The sequence below is a fragment of the Pteronotus mesoamericanus genome, unplaced genomic scaffold, assembly GCF_021234165.1.
Source record: "Pteronotus mesoamericanus isolate MK-2021 breed Mesoamerican mustached bat unplaced genomic scaffold, CSHL_Meso_final contig_1210, whole genome shotgun sequence".
Lineage (NCBI taxonomy): Eukaryota > Metazoa > Chordata > Mammalia > Chiroptera > Mormoopidae > Pteronotus > Pteronotus mesoamericanus.
The window spans coordinates 1097249-1115015 of NW_026555047.1; the positions used below are offsets into that span (position 1 = coordinate 1097249).

At 55.1% G+C, this 17767-nt stretch overlaps 1 protein-coding gene across 1 annotated transcript; it reads left to right on the forward strand.

The window, feature by feature from the left end:
* Positions 1–6411: 6411 nt before the first annotated feature.
* On the forward strand, positions 6412–14881 carry ADAMTSL5 (ADAMTS like 5). Its single transcript, XM_054587331.1, has 14 exons — positions 6412–6496; positions 7111–7315; positions 8439–8538; positions 8926–8998; positions 9104–9195; positions 9452–9512; positions 9663–9771; positions 10811–10938; positions 11373–11484; positions 11833–11919; positions 12061–12224; positions 12524–12719; positions 12798–12869; positions 13209–14881. The coding sequence occupies exons 3-14, from the start codon at positions 8465–8467 to the stop codon at positions 13508–13510; spliced, it is 1470 nt and encodes a 489-aa protein (XP_054443306.1). The 5' UTR covers positions 6412–6496; positions 7111–7315; positions 8439–8464; the 3' UTR covers positions 13511–14881.
* The last annotated feature ends 2886 nt before the right edge of the window (positions 14882–17767 follow it).

Here is a 17767-nt window from a genome sequence, read left to right on the forward strand (position 1 = left end):
CACCGCACCGCGCCGCGCAGCGCCGCTACTCTGGGGGCCGCGCTGCCAGGGGCGCGTCTCATTGGCTGAGGGGGAAAAGGGGAGAGGGCGGAGTCCCAAAGCTTGGGGGCTGGTCCTCAATCGCAGGGGAGGGGGCGGATGTGTGGGAGGAGTGTGGGAGTGCGTGGATGCCCCACTGGCAGGGTTCGCTCCCCGCGCGCCAACCCGGTGCGCTCAACCTGGCTTTTTCAATCCTGCGCCTCCCGCCGAGCTGCCAACTGTCAACGCGCAGTTTCACTGAACCACTGAACCAGAAACTGAGTCCCAAAGGAATTGTCTCATTCTCTAGGAGGCCTCCCCAGGATAGGTGGGTGGTGGTGGGGTTTGGTGGGCTCTCCCCCTAGTGCGCTTGAGAAGCGAATCTAGTAGCTCTGAATGTCTATGACTAGGTCTTTTCTGCGGGTGAGTCGCCAGCGCCCCCGTGACCCTGTGGGGCTTGATTACGTGGGCCCTGGGGGACACAGCAGGAGTCAGAGGCTGAGAAAGAAGTCCAGTATCTCTGGGGCTGAGGCTGGTGGGGAGAGGAGTGAGGCCTGGGGCAGGGACCCAGAGGGGGAATGGCTCCGCGTTGGGAGGTGTCACTTATGAAGGACACTTGACAGTGAGAAGGGACCAGTGGGTGGACACTGGGATTTATGATCCCCAGCAGAGGCTGACAAGGAGAGGCTGTCAGGTGGGAAGACAAGGGGGCAGACTCGGGCCCTGCGGGGGCATCTCTGAGCTTTGGCCCAGGTTCAGTCCCAGGCACGTTCCATGCCTTCTCCCATTTCACCATTACACTAACCTTGAAATACAGAAAACGGCCTGTCCCCATTTTACAGGTGAGCACGCTGAGGCCCAGGGAGGTTAGGTTGCTTACCCAGCCAGTGCTGTGTTTGAATTTGGGCTACTGCCTCTGGCCGCCTGGGGATTAATCCCCAAATGTTACATAATACAATGAATGGGGAGGGATTAGCAGGCCCCAGTAGGCTGGAATCAGGCCTAGGAATTTTCCAGAGACCAGATTTCGGAGTCTGGCCCAGGCATCCCCCCAGGCCTCCTGGGAGGGAAGGCAGAGCCTAAACGCTGGAGCAGATGGAGAAGACCACTGAATCTCCAGAAGGTTCTTGGGGGTAAGAGAATCCGAAGTTCCTGGCCATGTGCCACACAGCCTGCCTGTCAGCTGGACCCCTCTGTACAGACACCAGTCTACCCCAACTCCCTGCTGCCCGCTGGGTATTCCTGGCTGCACCTCCACCACAGCACTGGGGAGACCTCCCTTCCCAGCCTGCACCCCCCTGAGCAGGGACCTCCCTCCCCTAGAAGTCTAGAATGTAAAAACCTAGAATAAAGTGAAAAACATAGCTGTTCACAGCAGTACGATTCACAACAGCCAAAAAGGAAACAACTTGGATGTCCATAAATGGCTAAAATGCAGCTCACCCACACACTGGAATATTATTCAGCCTTAAAAAGGAAGGAAACTCTGACACCTGCTACAATGTAGATGAACTTTGAGGATATTCTGCTGAGAGAAGTAAGCCAGATGCAGAAGGATAAATACTGTGTAATTCCGCTCATATAAGGTCCCTAGAAGAGTCAAATCACAGAGACAGAAGGTAGATGGTGGGTGATGGGCTGGGGGAGGGGGAGGAAAGGAAGTTGGCGTTTGATGGAGACAGAGTGTCATTTTGGGAAGATAAGAAAGTTCTAGAGATGGATGGCAGTGATAATTGCACAACGATGTGAATGTACTTACTGCCCCTGAGCTGTGCACTTAAAAATGGTTAAAATGGCAAACTTATGCTATGTGTCATAACATACGCCATTTTGTCACAATAAAAAAAGGAAAAACTAGAATCCCCACTCTACTCCCCCAAAAACACAACCTTAGGGGACTTATTAAACCCCCCATTTTAAAGATGAGCAAACTGAGGCACAGTTTGGGTGCTGATCACAGTTTTGCAAACGGGGCTGCCTGGTCTCCCATGCTGACCCATGTCCCAGGTTCCCCAAGCCAGATGGTGACCAGCCAGGGCCCCAGCCTGGCCGCCCGTCCCCTGAATCCCTACACCCCAGGCCACAGCTTCACTTCCCCTCCATTCTGTTTCCTCACTGACCTGAGATAACTCCCCAGACTCAGCAGATTTCCCTGGAGAAGTGCAGGAAGCTTTGCTCAAAATACCTGCTGCAGGTGAGGGGGCAGCTGCTGAGACAGCGCTGGGCAGCCAGACTCCTGGAGGTCTCCCTAGGGAGGCTAAGGGGCTTGGCATGGGGCCAGCCTGGGCACTGTCATCTTCTCCCAGGTGCCAGGACGGGAGCACTCAGGCGGACGTGACTCACCCTGGCTCCAGGTATCTCTCTGGACTCCTAGCCTTTGAACCGCAGTGGGCTCCCTCGTGGCTGTACTCAGGAGGCTGGCCTCCGGGGACAGGGCCTTGTGAGCAGAGTCAGCAGGGGGAACCCTGCCTCTGTGCTTCAGAAACCCCGTGACTGCAGCAGGACACTGCTTTGAGACCGGCTCAGCGTTGGTGGGGGGGGGGGGGGACTTTGCTTCCACTGGTCCAGGGTCAGACCTTGTCCTTGCCTCTCCCAGCCTCCAAGCGTCCACTGTTGTTGGATCCTTCTAGAAGCACCACCTTCTATGGCCCTCCAAGGTCATCTCCATCTCAGGGTCCTTAACTTAATCCATCTGCAAAGTCCCCTCTGCCACATGAGGCGACATAGCTACAGGTCTGTTTGGGGAAGAGACATTATACTACTGACAACAGAGGGTAGACAGAAATTTTGTAGTGTCTTTGCAACTTTCTGTAAATCTAAAATGATTCCAAAATTATAATTTTATTTAAAAGAAAGAACAAGAATTAGGAGATCATTATAAGAAATTCAAGTAAAACCTATAAGGCAGTAACTCAAAGTCAATTATAACCCTCGCCCCAAGTTCATCGTGGCCAACACTAGGGGTGTATCCTTCAATTTCCTGTCTGAGTTTATGGTAACATGCACGCTTGTTTTATAAAAATGTCATCACATTGTGCATGATTTTTCTAATATTTTCCACCCAACAGCGTACCTTAGATGACTTGCCATTTCTGGCTGTTCCATGTTCCTCAGCCTCCAAGACACATGAGACTTCTGCCTCTCTCCAGCCTCAAAGCCGATGTCCTTGCTCACTGCGCTCCGGCCGCAAAGTCCTCCCTTGGGCCTGGGCCTCACCTTCGCACATGCTGTTCCTCTGCTGAGAACACCCTCTTCCTCACACCCTCTGCCACCCAGTTCCCCCTCATCCACCAGGTTCTGCCTGGAGCATCCCCACTTCAGGCAAGTCCCCCCGTACCCTCACCCACAAAAGGAGCCGAGGGTACCCATTCAGGTGTGGCTATGAAGTTGTCCCAGGACCCCTGAGTCTCACTGAGTGTGACTTCACCCCTCTGTACCTTAGTGTCCCACCCCATAAAGTAGGGGTGAGGAATGTCACATCAGATATGAGAGTCTTCAAGGCAGCGGCAACTCACAGTAGGTGAGCTCAGTCACTGGGTCAGTGGCACGAGAAGAAGGACCTGTATGGAATGAGGGTGATACAAAGGACACTCCCCATTAGCGGAGACCTCTTGATTAGAAGCCACAGAAACCCAAAGTTGCTAAAGTGAAAAATACTGGGTTTACGGCTTTGGGCATGGCTCGATCCAAGGACTCAAACAACTGTCTCAGAAACCTGGCTCTTTCTGTTTCCTGCCTCTTAAATGCTTAAAGTGGCTCTTTCCATGTGGCAATCACAGCTCACATGGGTGACCTTGGCCGTGGTAGGTCCCAATTTCTGTTCTATCCATGCTCATACTCAGGGACATCTGGGAAGCTCCAGATACCTTAGATTGTGGAGCAAGAGTGGCAGGACCTCTTCCATCCAGTCAACTCAGAGGGCTGAAGTGTCCTGGGGCCATATGGCCAGGATCCACGGATCACAGGTGGCACAGGGAATTAGAGGAGGGGGCATGAGGAGACCATCGGATCTACTCACAGGCATTTCCTAACCCCCAAGGAGGCCATGAGGCCACAGACCTCAGAGGGAGCAGTCCAGCTGACCCGCCTCTGCCATGACCCGCATGCACTCGCCTGATCCTGTCCTGGCCCTGCCTCCAGAAGGGGGTCTGGGCTGGAACTCAGGATGGGGAATCCAGCTGACCCTGGGCCAGGGTTCAGGCCTGGGCACAGGGTAGGGGGCTGAGATGCCACTGGACCTGGAGCCTCTGAACCTCACAACCACTCTCTCCACCTGCACCAGGTATTTTGAGCCACACTCTGGGCATTGTCCTCTGGAATCTACTGAATCCAACTGGGTTATGTTCAGAGGAGAGAGGTAGAGCCACAGGGAAGACAAAGACGGGGAAGTAGGCCCAGGACTCCACACCTTCACCCCATCCCCACCTGGTGATTCCACAAGAACTAGGAACCCCATGAAGGGTGCAGTGCCTGCTGTATTCACTTTCTACAGGACTCAGTGGATGCTAAATACACTTGCTATAGATAGAGTACAATGTCTGCTCCAGACATTCTCTGCAAAAAGTAACTCCTGTGAACCCTCCTTGCATGGTGCACTGATTTCTACAGGAATGCACTCTTCTACAGGATACAGTGACTGTTGTAGGCAATCTTTGGAAGGCTCAATGTCTCCTACCTGTAGGGCACAGTACCTACTGTCTACACTACCTGCAGGGCAAAGCGTATGCTGCGTACATTTCTATAGGATGCAGTTCCTGCTGAATACAGTCTCTACAGAACATAACACCTGCTGTGTATGCTCCATGCAGAATATAGTGCCTACTGTATGCACTTTTTGCAGGGCACAATGCCCTCTGTATGCACACCCTGCATGGCACTGTGCCTGGGGTTTGGGGAATGAGGCACCTCTAAGGGGGATGCAATTGTCCATTTTGTGACATCCCTGGACCAAGCCCGATTTATTTCTGATGACCCACCAGGCCCCAGTCCATAGCTTTGTACATAATCAGCGCTCAGAAGAGGATGCCTGCTTTCTCCATCCCCCCTCCCTCTGCTGCCATCCTCTCTCCAGCCTTGTCCTAGCAGGCTTAACCTCATCGAGGTCATGACTGCCTCCATCAATGACAATCCACTTCGGTCCACTGGTCCACATCCTCATCTTGCCCACACAGGCCATACTGCCCTCCTCCCAGAAGCCCTGCGTGATCTCTGGGACTCTGCACTCACCTCTTCTCCCCCTGCCCTTTTCCATCCACACTCATGTCCTGTGACCTCATCCATGACACTAAACAACCCCATGTGCCGAGGACACCCACGTGTCCACCTCCACCTAGACCTGACCCCTGGACTCCCAGCCTCTCCTGGTGACCCACAGCCACCTCACCCTAGAGCGGTTCAGAAGTGACTGCTGAGTCTGTCCTCACCCACCTGCCTGCCCTCCTCAGTAAATGGGGCACCTCCCTTCACCAGCCACTCAGGCCAAGTTCCTGCCTCACAGTCTTCCCAACACTTCCCCCATGGGATCCATCAAAAACTCCTGCAGACTCTGCTCCCAAACAGCTGGGAACCACCCACTGCTCTCACCTCCTCCCACGCCCCAGTTTAGCCCCTGCCCAGAACACCCGATGCTGCCTCTCACTGCATTCCTGGCCCCCACTTTTGCCCCCACAGCAGCCAGGGATGGCTTTTCCAAAGCTAGAGCACCCTCTTCCACTTCCCATGGCTCCTTCCTGGATCTCTGACCTCATCCCCTCCCCCCACTCAGGCCACTTGCTCCACCTACTCCATCTCCTGACTCTTTATACCCTCTTAACATGCTGTGCCCTCTCCCTGGGCCGCCCTCCCTGCCGCCTGCTGTGGCAATCATCTCCCCAGTGAGGACCTTCCTGACGTTTCTCCCATCTGCAGAGGGCTTGGGCTCTTTCCTCTGAGCACCTGACCACAACGTTAGATTATACCTGCCCAGGGGCTGCCTTCCTCCCTCACTAGCCTGACTGGCTGGGTTTTTCACCCTTGTATTGGCACATGTTGATAGTACGTTCTCAATAAATGTTGAAGAAATGAATGCCATTGGGTGGCTCTGTTCTGAGCTGCTCTCGGTTGGAGTGCAGACAGATCTGGACCTGCAACCTCTTTCTCCCTGTGGTCTGAGCTGGGAGACCTATGGTAAGCTTCCAGGAGGAGGAGGAACTCAAGCTGAGCCTGGCTGAGCCTGAGGGCAGAGGAGCAGTCCACCCATCGCCTCCTTAGTGCCGCATCTCCTCAACCCGCCTACCAAGGAGCACTTCGGGTGACAGTGAGGGAGGGGTGAGCAGAGGACGCCTGCTGCGTCCCTGTGTAGGCGGGGGGACTGGGCGGCGACCGGCTGGAAAGGGTGCGGTGGTGAGTCCTGGGGTAATCCTGATCCCAGTCCACGCAAAGAGCTGGAGTCGAGCTGGAAGAGTCGCGGTGGTCCCCTTGCCCAATCGGGGAAATTGAGGTAGGAGAGGGTAGGGCCACGGCCACGCAGAATTGAGACCTCTGGACTCGAGTCTGGCCCCAGAGCTGCTCACAGTCCGGGGGCCTGGCAGGGAGGGCAGGAGGCGGGGTGGGGCGCGTCCTCTGGTGACAGCAGCGCCCGGAAATGCGCCTGCCGGGAGTGGGCTCTCCGCCCCTTACGCCCAACTCGGGGTTGAGCTTTCCCCCAGTGCGCTGGAGGCCCTGTCCTTGGTTGTGGCCGGGACCTGAAGCGGAAACCCCAGGATCGAAACTCAGGCACGCGTGTTTCTGAGTAGGCTGACTCTGAGGGAAGGACCAGAGAAGGGGATAGTGGCTGGGAAAGGAGACCCTCGCGGAGACGCGATCTGGGCGTCGGTGGAGAGGGAGCAGCGCCCCGGACTCCCGGAACCGGGGCAGGGCGACCTCGGTTCTCCCACATTCCCAGGCCCTGAGCGCGGCGCCCGGAATAGCAGCCCCGGGGTGGGGTTAAGGACGTCCAGTCCCCTCGCGGTTCTCCCGCCCTGGGCTTTCCAAGGTCACCGGGACATGGACTCTCAGACACCAGACCGCAGTTCTGGGGTGCCGGGATCCGCGCGAAGTAGTCTCCTGCTGCAGATCCGCTCGGAAGCGCTCCTCCACGGCCGCGCGAGGGCGCAAGGGGCCGCTGCCCCTCTGGACCCCGACCTGGGCGCGCCCTGGGAGGCCGGGTGGAAGGGGCCGCCCTGGGCTCCCCTCACCCCTCCCCGCGGGCGCCGCCGCTTCGTCTCACCCTGGGGCCGTCCAGAGAGCCAGGACGCACCGCTAGAGCTCTAAGTAGCCGGTAAACCCCTTTTCCTGTCCACTCACTATCCGATCCCGCTTCTCCTCCCCCTCCCTGGGTCCAGTAGGGCTGTGGAGGGATGGGGATAGGGGGACGGTGAGGCAGCAATCCCCCAGGGAGAGAGAAAGCTCATCCTCACCTCTTCCCGGGGAAACTGAGGCCCAGAGGCATGGCTTGCCCTGAGATCGCACTCACAGGAGTTCAGCCAAAAGCGGGTGTAAGTGTCCTGCTCTTTGAGAAAGGGGGCTCTGGGGAGTGGGAGGGTGGTCCTTCTAGCCCATTACTTTCCATCGCCTAGATTCCCACCTCATAGCCAGCACTGAGTCAGGAGCAGGTGTCAGAAGGCCAAGCCACCTCCCCTATCTTTGCTTTTCCCTCCAAACTTCCTGCTTTGTGGGCCAGCCAGGGTCCTGGGTTCAGAGAGGGGCTGAGGTGCACCTGGCAGCACAGATCTGGTCAGAGAGAGGAACCTCAGCTGGTGGTCTTCCAGGTTTTCAGCACCTGGAGCCACCTCAGCACCAGACCCCTGATGCCCCAGGTCCAAGTGTCAGAGCCAGGAGGGCCTGAGATACAGGGAAACTGAGGCTCAAGAGGGGCTATGGATCCAGCAGGGCCCAGCCTTCCCCTCCCAGTGCCCAGGAGCTTAGGGGCAGGAGGACTCCAGCTTGTCCTGCGTGTCCTTTGGGCGCTGCTGACTGCTGGGCTCCCTGGCTCTGGCCCAGATAAGGACTCGTGAGGTTGCCACTTCCCTCCTCCTTTCTCTGCCAATGTCATGGTCACGCAGAGGGTGTGGATGGCAAGTGGCTTTATTTTTCTCCTTACAGATGGGAAAACTGAGGCCTGGGTAGGCAGAGTTGCCAGCCCAGCCTTCCCACCCCAGCTGTCTCCCTCTTTCCCATGTCATCCTCATCAGGGGCCCCTTTCCCTTCACAGACCACCCTGGTGCTTCATTCCACACCCTCTGCTCATGAGATCATGAGGCGCTGGCTGGCCCAGGGTCAGGTGACCCCTCCTTGCCCCTCCCCAGTCCAGGGATTCCCTGCTGCCAAGGGCCTGGGAGCAGAGGGGGCCCTGGAGGGATCTGGTCCCTGACCCAGCCCCCATTGGCTGCACCCTCTGCAAGGTCTCAGAGTCCTGGACTGACCCCAGATGGTTCCCACTGCACAGATGGGGCAACTGAGGCCCAGGGAAGCGGAGTGGCTGGCCCCTGGCCACACAGGAAGGTAGAAGCAATGATGGTGAAGAGTGGTGCGGGGCGCTGACCCTAGAGACACTTGTGCACTGTCCTGGAATGATTTGTTCTGTCATTGGACACTGATTGAGCACCTACATGTGCATCATAAGATAATAAACAAATAATAATAATTAATAATAATAATAACTCTTCGAGCTCTTTATCTCCATTCCAGGCTCTGTGCCTCCTATTTTTCTTCCCTGATCCAAAGGACCCCTCAAAACTTTCCTGCAAGGGGGGCTGTATTTTTCAGAGATGAGAAGGGAGGCTCAGAGAGGTTAAGTTACTGCCCCAAATCACACAGTCAGGGCAGAGCTGGGGTTCAATCCCTGGCCTGCTGATACCTTTATTGCAGCACCATTCTCTGCTCCCCCAGACTCCACCCCCTATGGAAACTCCTGCTCCTGCTGTGGACCCTCCTGAACTGTGGTTTGGGGGGCAGTGCTCAGGTAAGGGAAGACATAACCCCAGGGGTATTGGGCACAGGGACTCGAGCCATGTGGGTGGTGCCAGCCTCCCTTTCAGGCTGACCATGCTTCTCTCTCTCCAAGTAGGGGCTGGGAGAGTGGGCGCCATGGGGTTCCTGGAGCCGCTGTTCCAGCTCCTGTGGGCAGGGGCTCTCTGTGCGCAGCCGGCGCTGCATCCGGTGAGCAATAAGCAGGATATATCATCTGAACATGTTTGAAGGGGTTCCTGCCCCTCCTCTCCTGCCAGCCAGGCCTAGCCGCTGACCACACCCTTGGCCTGCCCACACATGCTGTGCCTTTTAATCCCACTGATCCACCTGGAATGTGGGTAGGGTTGGGGGGTGGGGAGTGTGTGTGTGGAGGGTATGCAGGCAGGCTGTGGGGAGGGGGCTACCGGGGATCCTGACCATACTCTAGCCACCCTGCTCCTCATAGATTTCCCAGGGAAGAGGTGTGCTGGGGGGACACCCATGAGTACCGTCTCTGCCAGTTACCAGTAAGTTTTGTCCGTCTCCCATACCCTCGAGTCTGTCCTGGAGCCCTCCTGCTTCCCCCTCATGGCCTCAAATATGTTTGCCACCCTGCCAGCTCCTCTGGGCTTCCCTGAGGCTGTCTCAGCCTCTGGCCCACCTATCTCTGTCCCCAGGACTGTCCCCCAGGGGCCACGGCCTTCCGAGACATCCAGTGTGCTCTCTACAATGGCCAACCTGTCCTGGGCCTCCAGAAGACTTACCAATGGGTGCCCTTCTATGGTGGTGAGTAGCCTGCCCTCCTGTTGGTCCGGAGGGAACAACTCAGAGCTGGCAGGGAGAGATGGCTGCTAAGAAGGAAAGGGGACTTCGAGGGTAGTAAGGAGAAGTAGGCATAGGCACTGAGGCTTTGAAGCATATGTAAGAGTTGGTGAAGTGAAGGGGGAAAAAGCACATGTGAGGTGTAAAGCAGAGGCAGAGGGAGGCAAGGTCTATTCTGTACAGGGTTGAACACCAGGCTGAAAATTTACTCAGAGCTGTATCCAGAGGCCAACAGTTCTCAAACTTATGCCAGTAGCAGGAAATGTAGCCTGTATTGAGCTGAAAATAGCAAGTTATATAACTGTGTGCCCGAGGCAGTGTGCCTCCAGGTTTAAGGAAGACAGGCAGCTTTAGATGCCAAGATGGGAGCAGACACAGATAAGAAAAGCCTAGAATGGAGAAAAGTCCTCCATCTGTAACCTCATGTATGTTTGTTTGTTTGTTTGTTTGTTTTTTCTTTGCTCTAAGAATTGGCCCGCCAGGGCCAGCCCAGGCTCCATTCCAGGCAGGGTCAGCCAAGCGCAGGGAGGTGGGAGCTTGAGTGGGAGGAGCAGGAATCAGGGTTATGTGCCCGCATTTGTGAGTGGACTGCCCATTGTCCCCCCTGCCAGCCAGAGGGCGAAACTGAGTACCAGGGAGGGCCAAAGATACACCCCGGCTACATGCGACCCAGTCAGCACTGAACATTTTTTACTGGCCAACTACTGGGTGCAGTTCTGCTCAGCGCTGAGCCTAGAAATGTGTCTGGAAAATAGTAGCTGTTCAATGAGTATTTGTGGAATGAATGAATGCATGCATGCATGCATGAAGGCCCAAGATACTTGCCTGGGAGAGTCCCAGAGAGCAAGTTCAGTCCTGGCTCTGCTTCAATTTTGATGTGTGGTATTGGCTGAAACTCTGGGCCTCATCTGCCTGAGAGGATGGATTTCTGGGGGAACCTGGAAGGAAGAGGGCTGAAACTGGGACAGAAGACCTCTGGTTCACTCTCTCCTTCTGACCCCAGCGCCCAACCAGTGCGACCTCAACTGCCTGGCCCTAGGGCATGCCTTCTACCATAGCTTTGGCCGCGTCCTGGACGGCACTCCCTGCAGCCCGGGTAGCCACGGACTCTGCGTGGGGGGACGCTGCCTCGTAAGGACTCGCCCTCCAGGCCCCGTCCACCTCCCATTGAGGCTCCGCCCTCAAACCTCATTTATTTAGTTCCAGGCCCCGTCCTCCCTCCTAGCGGAGTCCCCACCGGGCCCCGCCCCCATAGGCTCCACCCCAAGCTTCTCTCCAGAGCTCGCCCTTTTACTTTCAGGTCCCGCCCAGGCCCCACTCCATCTGTTCGAGTCCCTCCACCTTCTGCAGGCCGCGCTCTTCCTTAAGCCCCACTTCAGGCTTCTACCTCTGGGCCCAGCCTGTTACTCCCAGATCCCATTCTTTTATTTCAGGCGTGGGCCCACCCTCGTCTCTAGGTCCCGCCTCCTAATTATCAGAGCCCCGCCCCCTGCCACTACCCCCTTGCTGAGGCCCCGGGTGGGGTGGGGGGCTCTCCATGACGTGTGTCCTTCCCACCCCTTTAGAGCGCCGGCTGTGACGGTTTAATGGGTTCAAACGCCCGCGAGGATCATTGCGGTCGCTGCGGCGGCGCCAACGACTCGTGCCTCTTCGTGCAGCGCGTGTTCCGTGACGCCGGTGACCATTTGTTCCGTCCTCTCTACTCTTCTATAGCGAGCCCTTTAAGAAGTTGTAGGCACGGAAGTGAAGTCCCGTGCTGATTGGGCAGTCTGCGGCCGACCCCTCTTGTTCATCATTCTGATTGGTTAATGAGAGATTGTCCCGCCCTGACCAGAACTGATGGGATTCTAACTCTTTGGCTGCTTCCCTTAAACTATAATAATCGTTAACTCCAAACGTTTACGGAGTGCTTTGGGGATACCAGGACCAAGACTAGCCTCCTTAGTTGTAGCACTTCACTTAATTCTCAAAGCATCCTTCATACACCCCTCCCGCACCCCAACACCCTCTTTCCCTCCTGCCCAGGGACCTTCGCCGGGTACTGGAATGTGACCCTGATCCCCGAGGGCGCCAGACACATCTACGCCGCCCATCGGAGCCGCAACCATTTGGGTATCGCAGAATCCGAGGGGGGAGGTGCCCTGCTGGCCGCCCGGATGCAGCCGGAAGACTGAGGCCGGAGGAGCGGGACGCCAGGCTCGGGAGGTGGGAGGGGTGGGTTCCGGAGAGCCCGGGTTGACCCTTCCCTTGCAGCGCTGGTTGGGGGCGACGGGCGCTACGTGCTCAACGGCAACTGGGAGGTCAGCCCGGCCGGGACCTACGAGGTAGCTGGCACCCGCGTGGTCTACACCCGTGCCACAGGGCCAGAGGAGACGCTGCGCGCGGCGGGACCCACCACCCAAGACCTGCTCCTGCAGGTGCGCGCCGGGCCTTCAGGGGGCGGCTGAGCATGTGGTGATCGGGATTAAAGGATCTAGGGGAGGCTAGGAGAAGAGTAGGGGAGGCAAGGAGAGAGAGTGAGGAGGCTAGGAACAGAGAGGGTCAGAGGGGTGAGACTGAATTAGAGAGGGTCAGAGGGGCCAGGCTGGGGTAGACAGTCAGAGGAGGGAGACAAGGATAGAGAAGCAGAGGAGCATGGTGGGAGTAGAGAGAGCGGGGAGGACGGGCTGGCTATCAGTTCTGATTTCCACTCCCTAGTATGCGACCTTCCCCCTAGGTCCTCCTGCAGGAGCCCAATCCTGGCATTGAGTTCGAGTTCTGGCTCCCTCGGGAGCTCTACGGCCCCTTCCAGGAGCAGGCACAGGCCCTAAGCTGGTCCCTGAGGCAGCCACAGCCTCTGCAGGTGGAACCTCAGTCTCCTGAGCCCCACGATGCCCCGGCTTTCCCCACACGGACCCCAAACCCCACCCCAGGTGAGGGGGAAACAACCACAGCCAGGGTGGGGGCAAGCAGAGAGGTGAGGCCTGTGCCCTAACTGCACCACCTCACAGATCCCTGCCCACCCTGTCCCGATACCCGCGGTCGTGCCCACCGGTTGCTCCACTATTGCGGCAGTGACTTTGGTGAGAGACCCTTTTCCCCAACCCTCACCTGGCTCCTAACTGACCTGAACTTGGCTCCTTTCCTGCTCGCATCTGGCCCTGATTTGACTTCACCCTTGACTCCTTGACCTGCCTCCAACTTGACCCCTTCTTCTGGCCCTAATTTGACTTCTCGACCTGACTCATTGCTCTAATTTGACCTCTAAGTCCTTATTGATCCTGACCCCAGTACCCTCTCCACAGTGCCTACGGGTCCCCTATGTCCCACCTGACCCTCAGTTCCCTCAGATGGCAATGGGGTGCATGGATGTGTGTCCAGGCTGGACCATCCAATTGGCCTCAGCACCACCCTGCCCACAGTGTTCCGGGCTCAAGTGCTGGGCCACGTCCGCCAGGCCCAGGAGACTCGCTATGAGGTGCGTGTGCAGCTTGTCTACAAGAACCGCTCGCCGCTGCAGGCCCTCGAGTATGTGTGGGCACCAGGTCGCTGCCCCTGCCCACCAATGTCCCTCCATCGAGAGTACCTGCTGGCTGCCCAGCGCCTCGTCAGTCCTGATGGCACTCAGGACCGGCTGCTGCTGCCCCACTCAGGCTACGCCAGGCCCTGGAGCCCAGCCGAGGACAGCCGTGTACGCCTGGCTGCTAGACACTGCCCTGTCTGAGCCCCTGGACAAGGCCCCACCACACACAGCAAGAAAGTTTTGCCTGATCTGGCTCAAACTCAGCCTACTTCCCCTCTTGCCCTGGCTTTCAGGGAGCTCAGAAGTATCTCCCACCACAGAGAGCTATGTGACTCTCCCTCACACACACTTACACACCTTGGCATGTAGTCAGTCAGGTCCACTGCCATAAATAAGCAGGCAATGATAAAAACACACTGAAATGCTTCTTTAATTCATTTTCTCTCAATCTGGCTGCCAGGAAACTCATAGCTGTCTTATACTCAAAAACTTCATGTCTGCTTTTATTCTCCTTGCCTCACACTTACTTGCTTAGAGACACTCTCACAAGCAAGCAGGGCCCAGAAGATACGCCTAAGGAGACACTGTAATGTGTCAGTTTCCCTTCTTGCCCTGTCTACCGGGAAGCTCATCACTGTTTAACTCCCTGACACTCTATACTCTCATCTCACTGCCAGTTACCCACACACAAATATACTCAGAGACATTGTCACAAACAGGCATGCCCACCAGAAGACATGCCTAACCAGGCACTGTACCGTACTAATTTCCCCTTATGCGCTGACTACCAGGAAGTTCAAAGATAATCTTTTTTTTTCCTTTCAATTTTATTTTGTATTGATTTCAGGTGCACAGCTTAGTGGTTAGACAATCAAATACTTTACAAAGTGTTCCCTCACTATTTCCAGCACTCAAGTGGCACCATACATGGTTATCACAATATTATTGACTATATTCCCTATGCTTTATATGCCAATGACTATTAACTAAGAGATATCTTGACAGCCTCAGTAGTTCTGGCTGGGTTTCCTCTAGTCTACACTGCTGTTCAACCCTTTTCTATTTCTATTTAATTTTTACAAGCACTTCTTTTTTTAAACAAGGGCAGCCCACTTACACACACTTGGCCACAGAGATGTGGAGATGCACTGGTAATCAGATCCACAACTGTGCTCTCACAGCATGCACACGTGTGATCTCCAAACCCCACCCCCTCCTCCTGGTCCATCGCCCACCTCCCTTCAGCATGTCTGACCCTTTGTGGGAAGTGAGGACCAGGAACGTGTGAAAATGGGGGACAAGTGGAGGGTAAATGTGGTTTTTATAGGTCCCAAGCCCCTTCTCCATGCCTGCTTGGGGGCCACACATTCATCTCAGGTCACCCAGGGGGACCCCTCCCTAGCAGAGGAGGCAGGCAGAGTCCTCGCCCTCAGCCTATCCCCATCCATATGTGGTGTCCTGGATAGATTCTCTTCATTCTTCTGGAGCAAGAGAGAATATCTCAGGGGTGTGAGATTAAGGGTGCCTGTGGGGCGGCCCAGCAAACTGTCTCCAGCGAGGGGACCCTGAGGGGCTGCATTCTGCCTCCCCACTCTGGATAGAGTAGCTCCCCGTCATCCGGGACTGCCTGCTCTTCAGTACCATTGTGGTCATGTTTTCTCCCAGAGTGCAGACGCTGGCAGTGAGCAAGGGGCACACAGTGTGCAGGTCTCAGAACTGGATGGGCTCAGCCCTTGATCTTGTGGGTGACCATAGGCCAGGCCCCTCCCCTCTCTGAGCCTCAGTTTTCCCATCCGCGAGTATCCTTTTAGCCCTCTGACTATGGGAATCACGCTCTTCTGGATCCCTTCTCTAGCCCCTCAGTTCATTCAGGCATTCCTCCAATGTGTCTTTATTGAGTGCCTACAGTATGCCAGGGGCCCAGCAGTGCCTGGGCCTCCCAGGCCTGGCGCTGTCATCTGCAACAAGTTGAAGCTGGAGAATCCTCAACCCCAACTCCCCCTAGCAAAGTAAGGTGCAGATCTACAGGGACATGTGGGGCCTGGGTGCCCCCTGGTGGCAGGACGGGGAAAAGGTGGTCAAGGCACCTGGTTACCTGCAGCCGGGATGAGCCCTATGCTTATGTACCTCCTCCTGGATAGCCGCTTCACTCATCTGCCCTTGCCTTCCTCAGTGTCATGAGTGTATGTTCGTGATATAGCCTTTCCTATAAGTCCACCAGGCAACTTCTCAGCTAGCTGCCCGCTGAGACACCGGGCACCAAGAAATAGACAAAGAGTCACACATAGTTTGCTATTCACTCAGCTTTTATTAAATGCAGATTCACTTAAAGTGGACCATCAACATACATTAATATCCTATTCACACTCTAATGATCTAAGAGAATTATAATACACACACAGCAATCAGTGGGGGATAACGAACCCGAGTCCCAGAGTCTCAATCTGCAGGTCCGAGAGACAGCACAATGAGAAAGGGAGCTGTCAGCCTCCCGCAAGGAAGGATTTCCAGAACCAGGTGGGCAGCAGGGCAGATGAAGTCCTCAATCCAGCAGGGCAGAGCCTCCGGTGGCTGATACCACGGGAGATCAGCGTGGCATGGAGCAGCACTCTGATGTGTGAAGCTTGGATGTCCCAGCAGTAGTCTGGAACCTGCTTCAGTTATACCTTGAAAGTGGTGCACTCCACCCTTCTGGGTCTTTTTGATAAATGTCTTGGCATCCCTAATGTCAAGTGGGGAATTTGCCCAGGAGCCTATCAGTGGGTGGTTACACTTTGCAGACATGGCTATTCTAATCATGTGTGCAGATATCTTGGGTGTGTCTTCTTGCCAGATGCGTCCAGCATGACTTAGGTAGTTTCCCCTTGGAACCAAAGTGTCATGGCTGCCAGTCAACCATCTTGACTGTTGTTCAACCCTTTGACTGATTGACATGAGTGACTCCATTTTGTTTTATATACTTTATGTTATCTTGACTGGACCAATGCCATTTTATTAGTCCTGCTCTCCACGCTCAGGAATGCCTCGCTCTGCCTACCAGCTTCCTTATACCAGCTCCCACCTACAGCTCCATTCCTCCTGCCATTGAACCAAGATTGTCCCCTCTGCCTGCCTGTAGCGTGGGGCTATGTCTAGGAATGAGGGTCTAGGGCCCTCTCATCCCCAGAGCTCCTATTTCTGAATTATCTGGACCCACTGGCATGAGGCACTTGCCCCAGAGAGGGGCCAGCACAGAGCCGTCTCTGGCATGCAGGGTGGCCTGTGACCACCTGAGCAGTGATTTCCCAGCCCCTTTACAGTCCTCGGCAACATTCATCGTTTCTAGTCATGATCTTGTAACACTCCCAGCAAACATCACATTGCTTTGGTTTGCTCTTTAGCTTTAAAATAATCTAACCATTCTAAAGATGCTCAAATTCAGCAACTTTGTGGTTCGGGGCAGAACTGCCATTTGCGCTTGCCAACCAAAAATATCACACTGCTTCGCTGGTTTACATTGAAACACTAATAACTCCAGGGGGTACACAGAATGACAGAAAGTGACTCCTGTTTTTTCCTCTTTACAGCCCCATGGCCCTTTTTTATCAGTTGCTCTGTCTCCTCAGGGGTATACAGTGCTCTGCTGGATTAGAGATACATTGAGAAAGTGACCACAAATGGCTAAAGGCAGGGACTTCCTCTTGAAGGAAGCACACATGGCATGTGTCCTTGCTTGTCCAGAACTAGGAATTCTCCAAACTGATTTCCAGCAAATGGCGATGTTTATTAAAAGATAAAGAATTAAAATGGGCACATTTGAAACTTGCACCCATAGTAATAAAAAAAATCATTTTATTGGCCCCACAAAAAGTTGTTTTCAACAATATTTCCAAACGTCAGCACTCGGGTTCAGTCATGATTTTCGTTTCTAATTCTCTGCAGAGGGCACCTCCCAATCATCTGCCCTTCTCTCATGGACCCTGTACCAGCCAGCTGACCCACAGGAGAAAACATGTCCACTCAAAGGTCTGCGGAAAGCCCTGGGCCATGGCAGCCTATAGGGTTAGGTGTGGTGTGCCGGTGAGGTTGGCAGAGCCACTTTGGAAAACAGTTTAGCCATGTCTGCTATAGATAAATGCAAATCACGGTAGTAAGTTAAATAGATATGTCCATGTCCTGATCCCCAGAACCTGTGAATGGGACCTTATTTGGAAAAAGAGTCTTTGCAGATATAATTAAGGGTCTCAAGATGGGATCATTCTGGATTATCTGGGTGGGTACTAAAGACTACGAATATCCTCGTAAGAGACATGCAGAGGAGAGACAGAGAAGACAGCCATGTGACGACGGAGGCAGAAACTGGAGTGATGAGGCCACAAGCCGAGGGAAGCTGGAGCCCCCAGAAGCTGGAACAGGTAGGAAGGACCCTCTGCTGGAATCTCAGGAGGGAGCATGGCCCTGTAACACTGACTCTGGCCT

Coding starts and splice junctions, on each gene's coding strand:
- ADAMTSL5 (XM_054587331.1), top strand. CDS start 8,465: ATGGTTCCCACTGCACAGATGGGGCAACTGAGGCCCAGGGAAGCGGAG. Junction 9,196..9,451: donor CGCAGCCGGCGCTGCATCCG/GTGAGCAATAAG, acceptor TGCTCCTCATAG/ATTTCCCAGGGAAGAGGTGT. Junction 12,225..12,523: donor CCCAAGACCTGCTCCTGCAG/GTGCGCGCCGGG, acceptor CCTTCCCCCTAG/GTCCTCCTGCAGGAGCCCAA.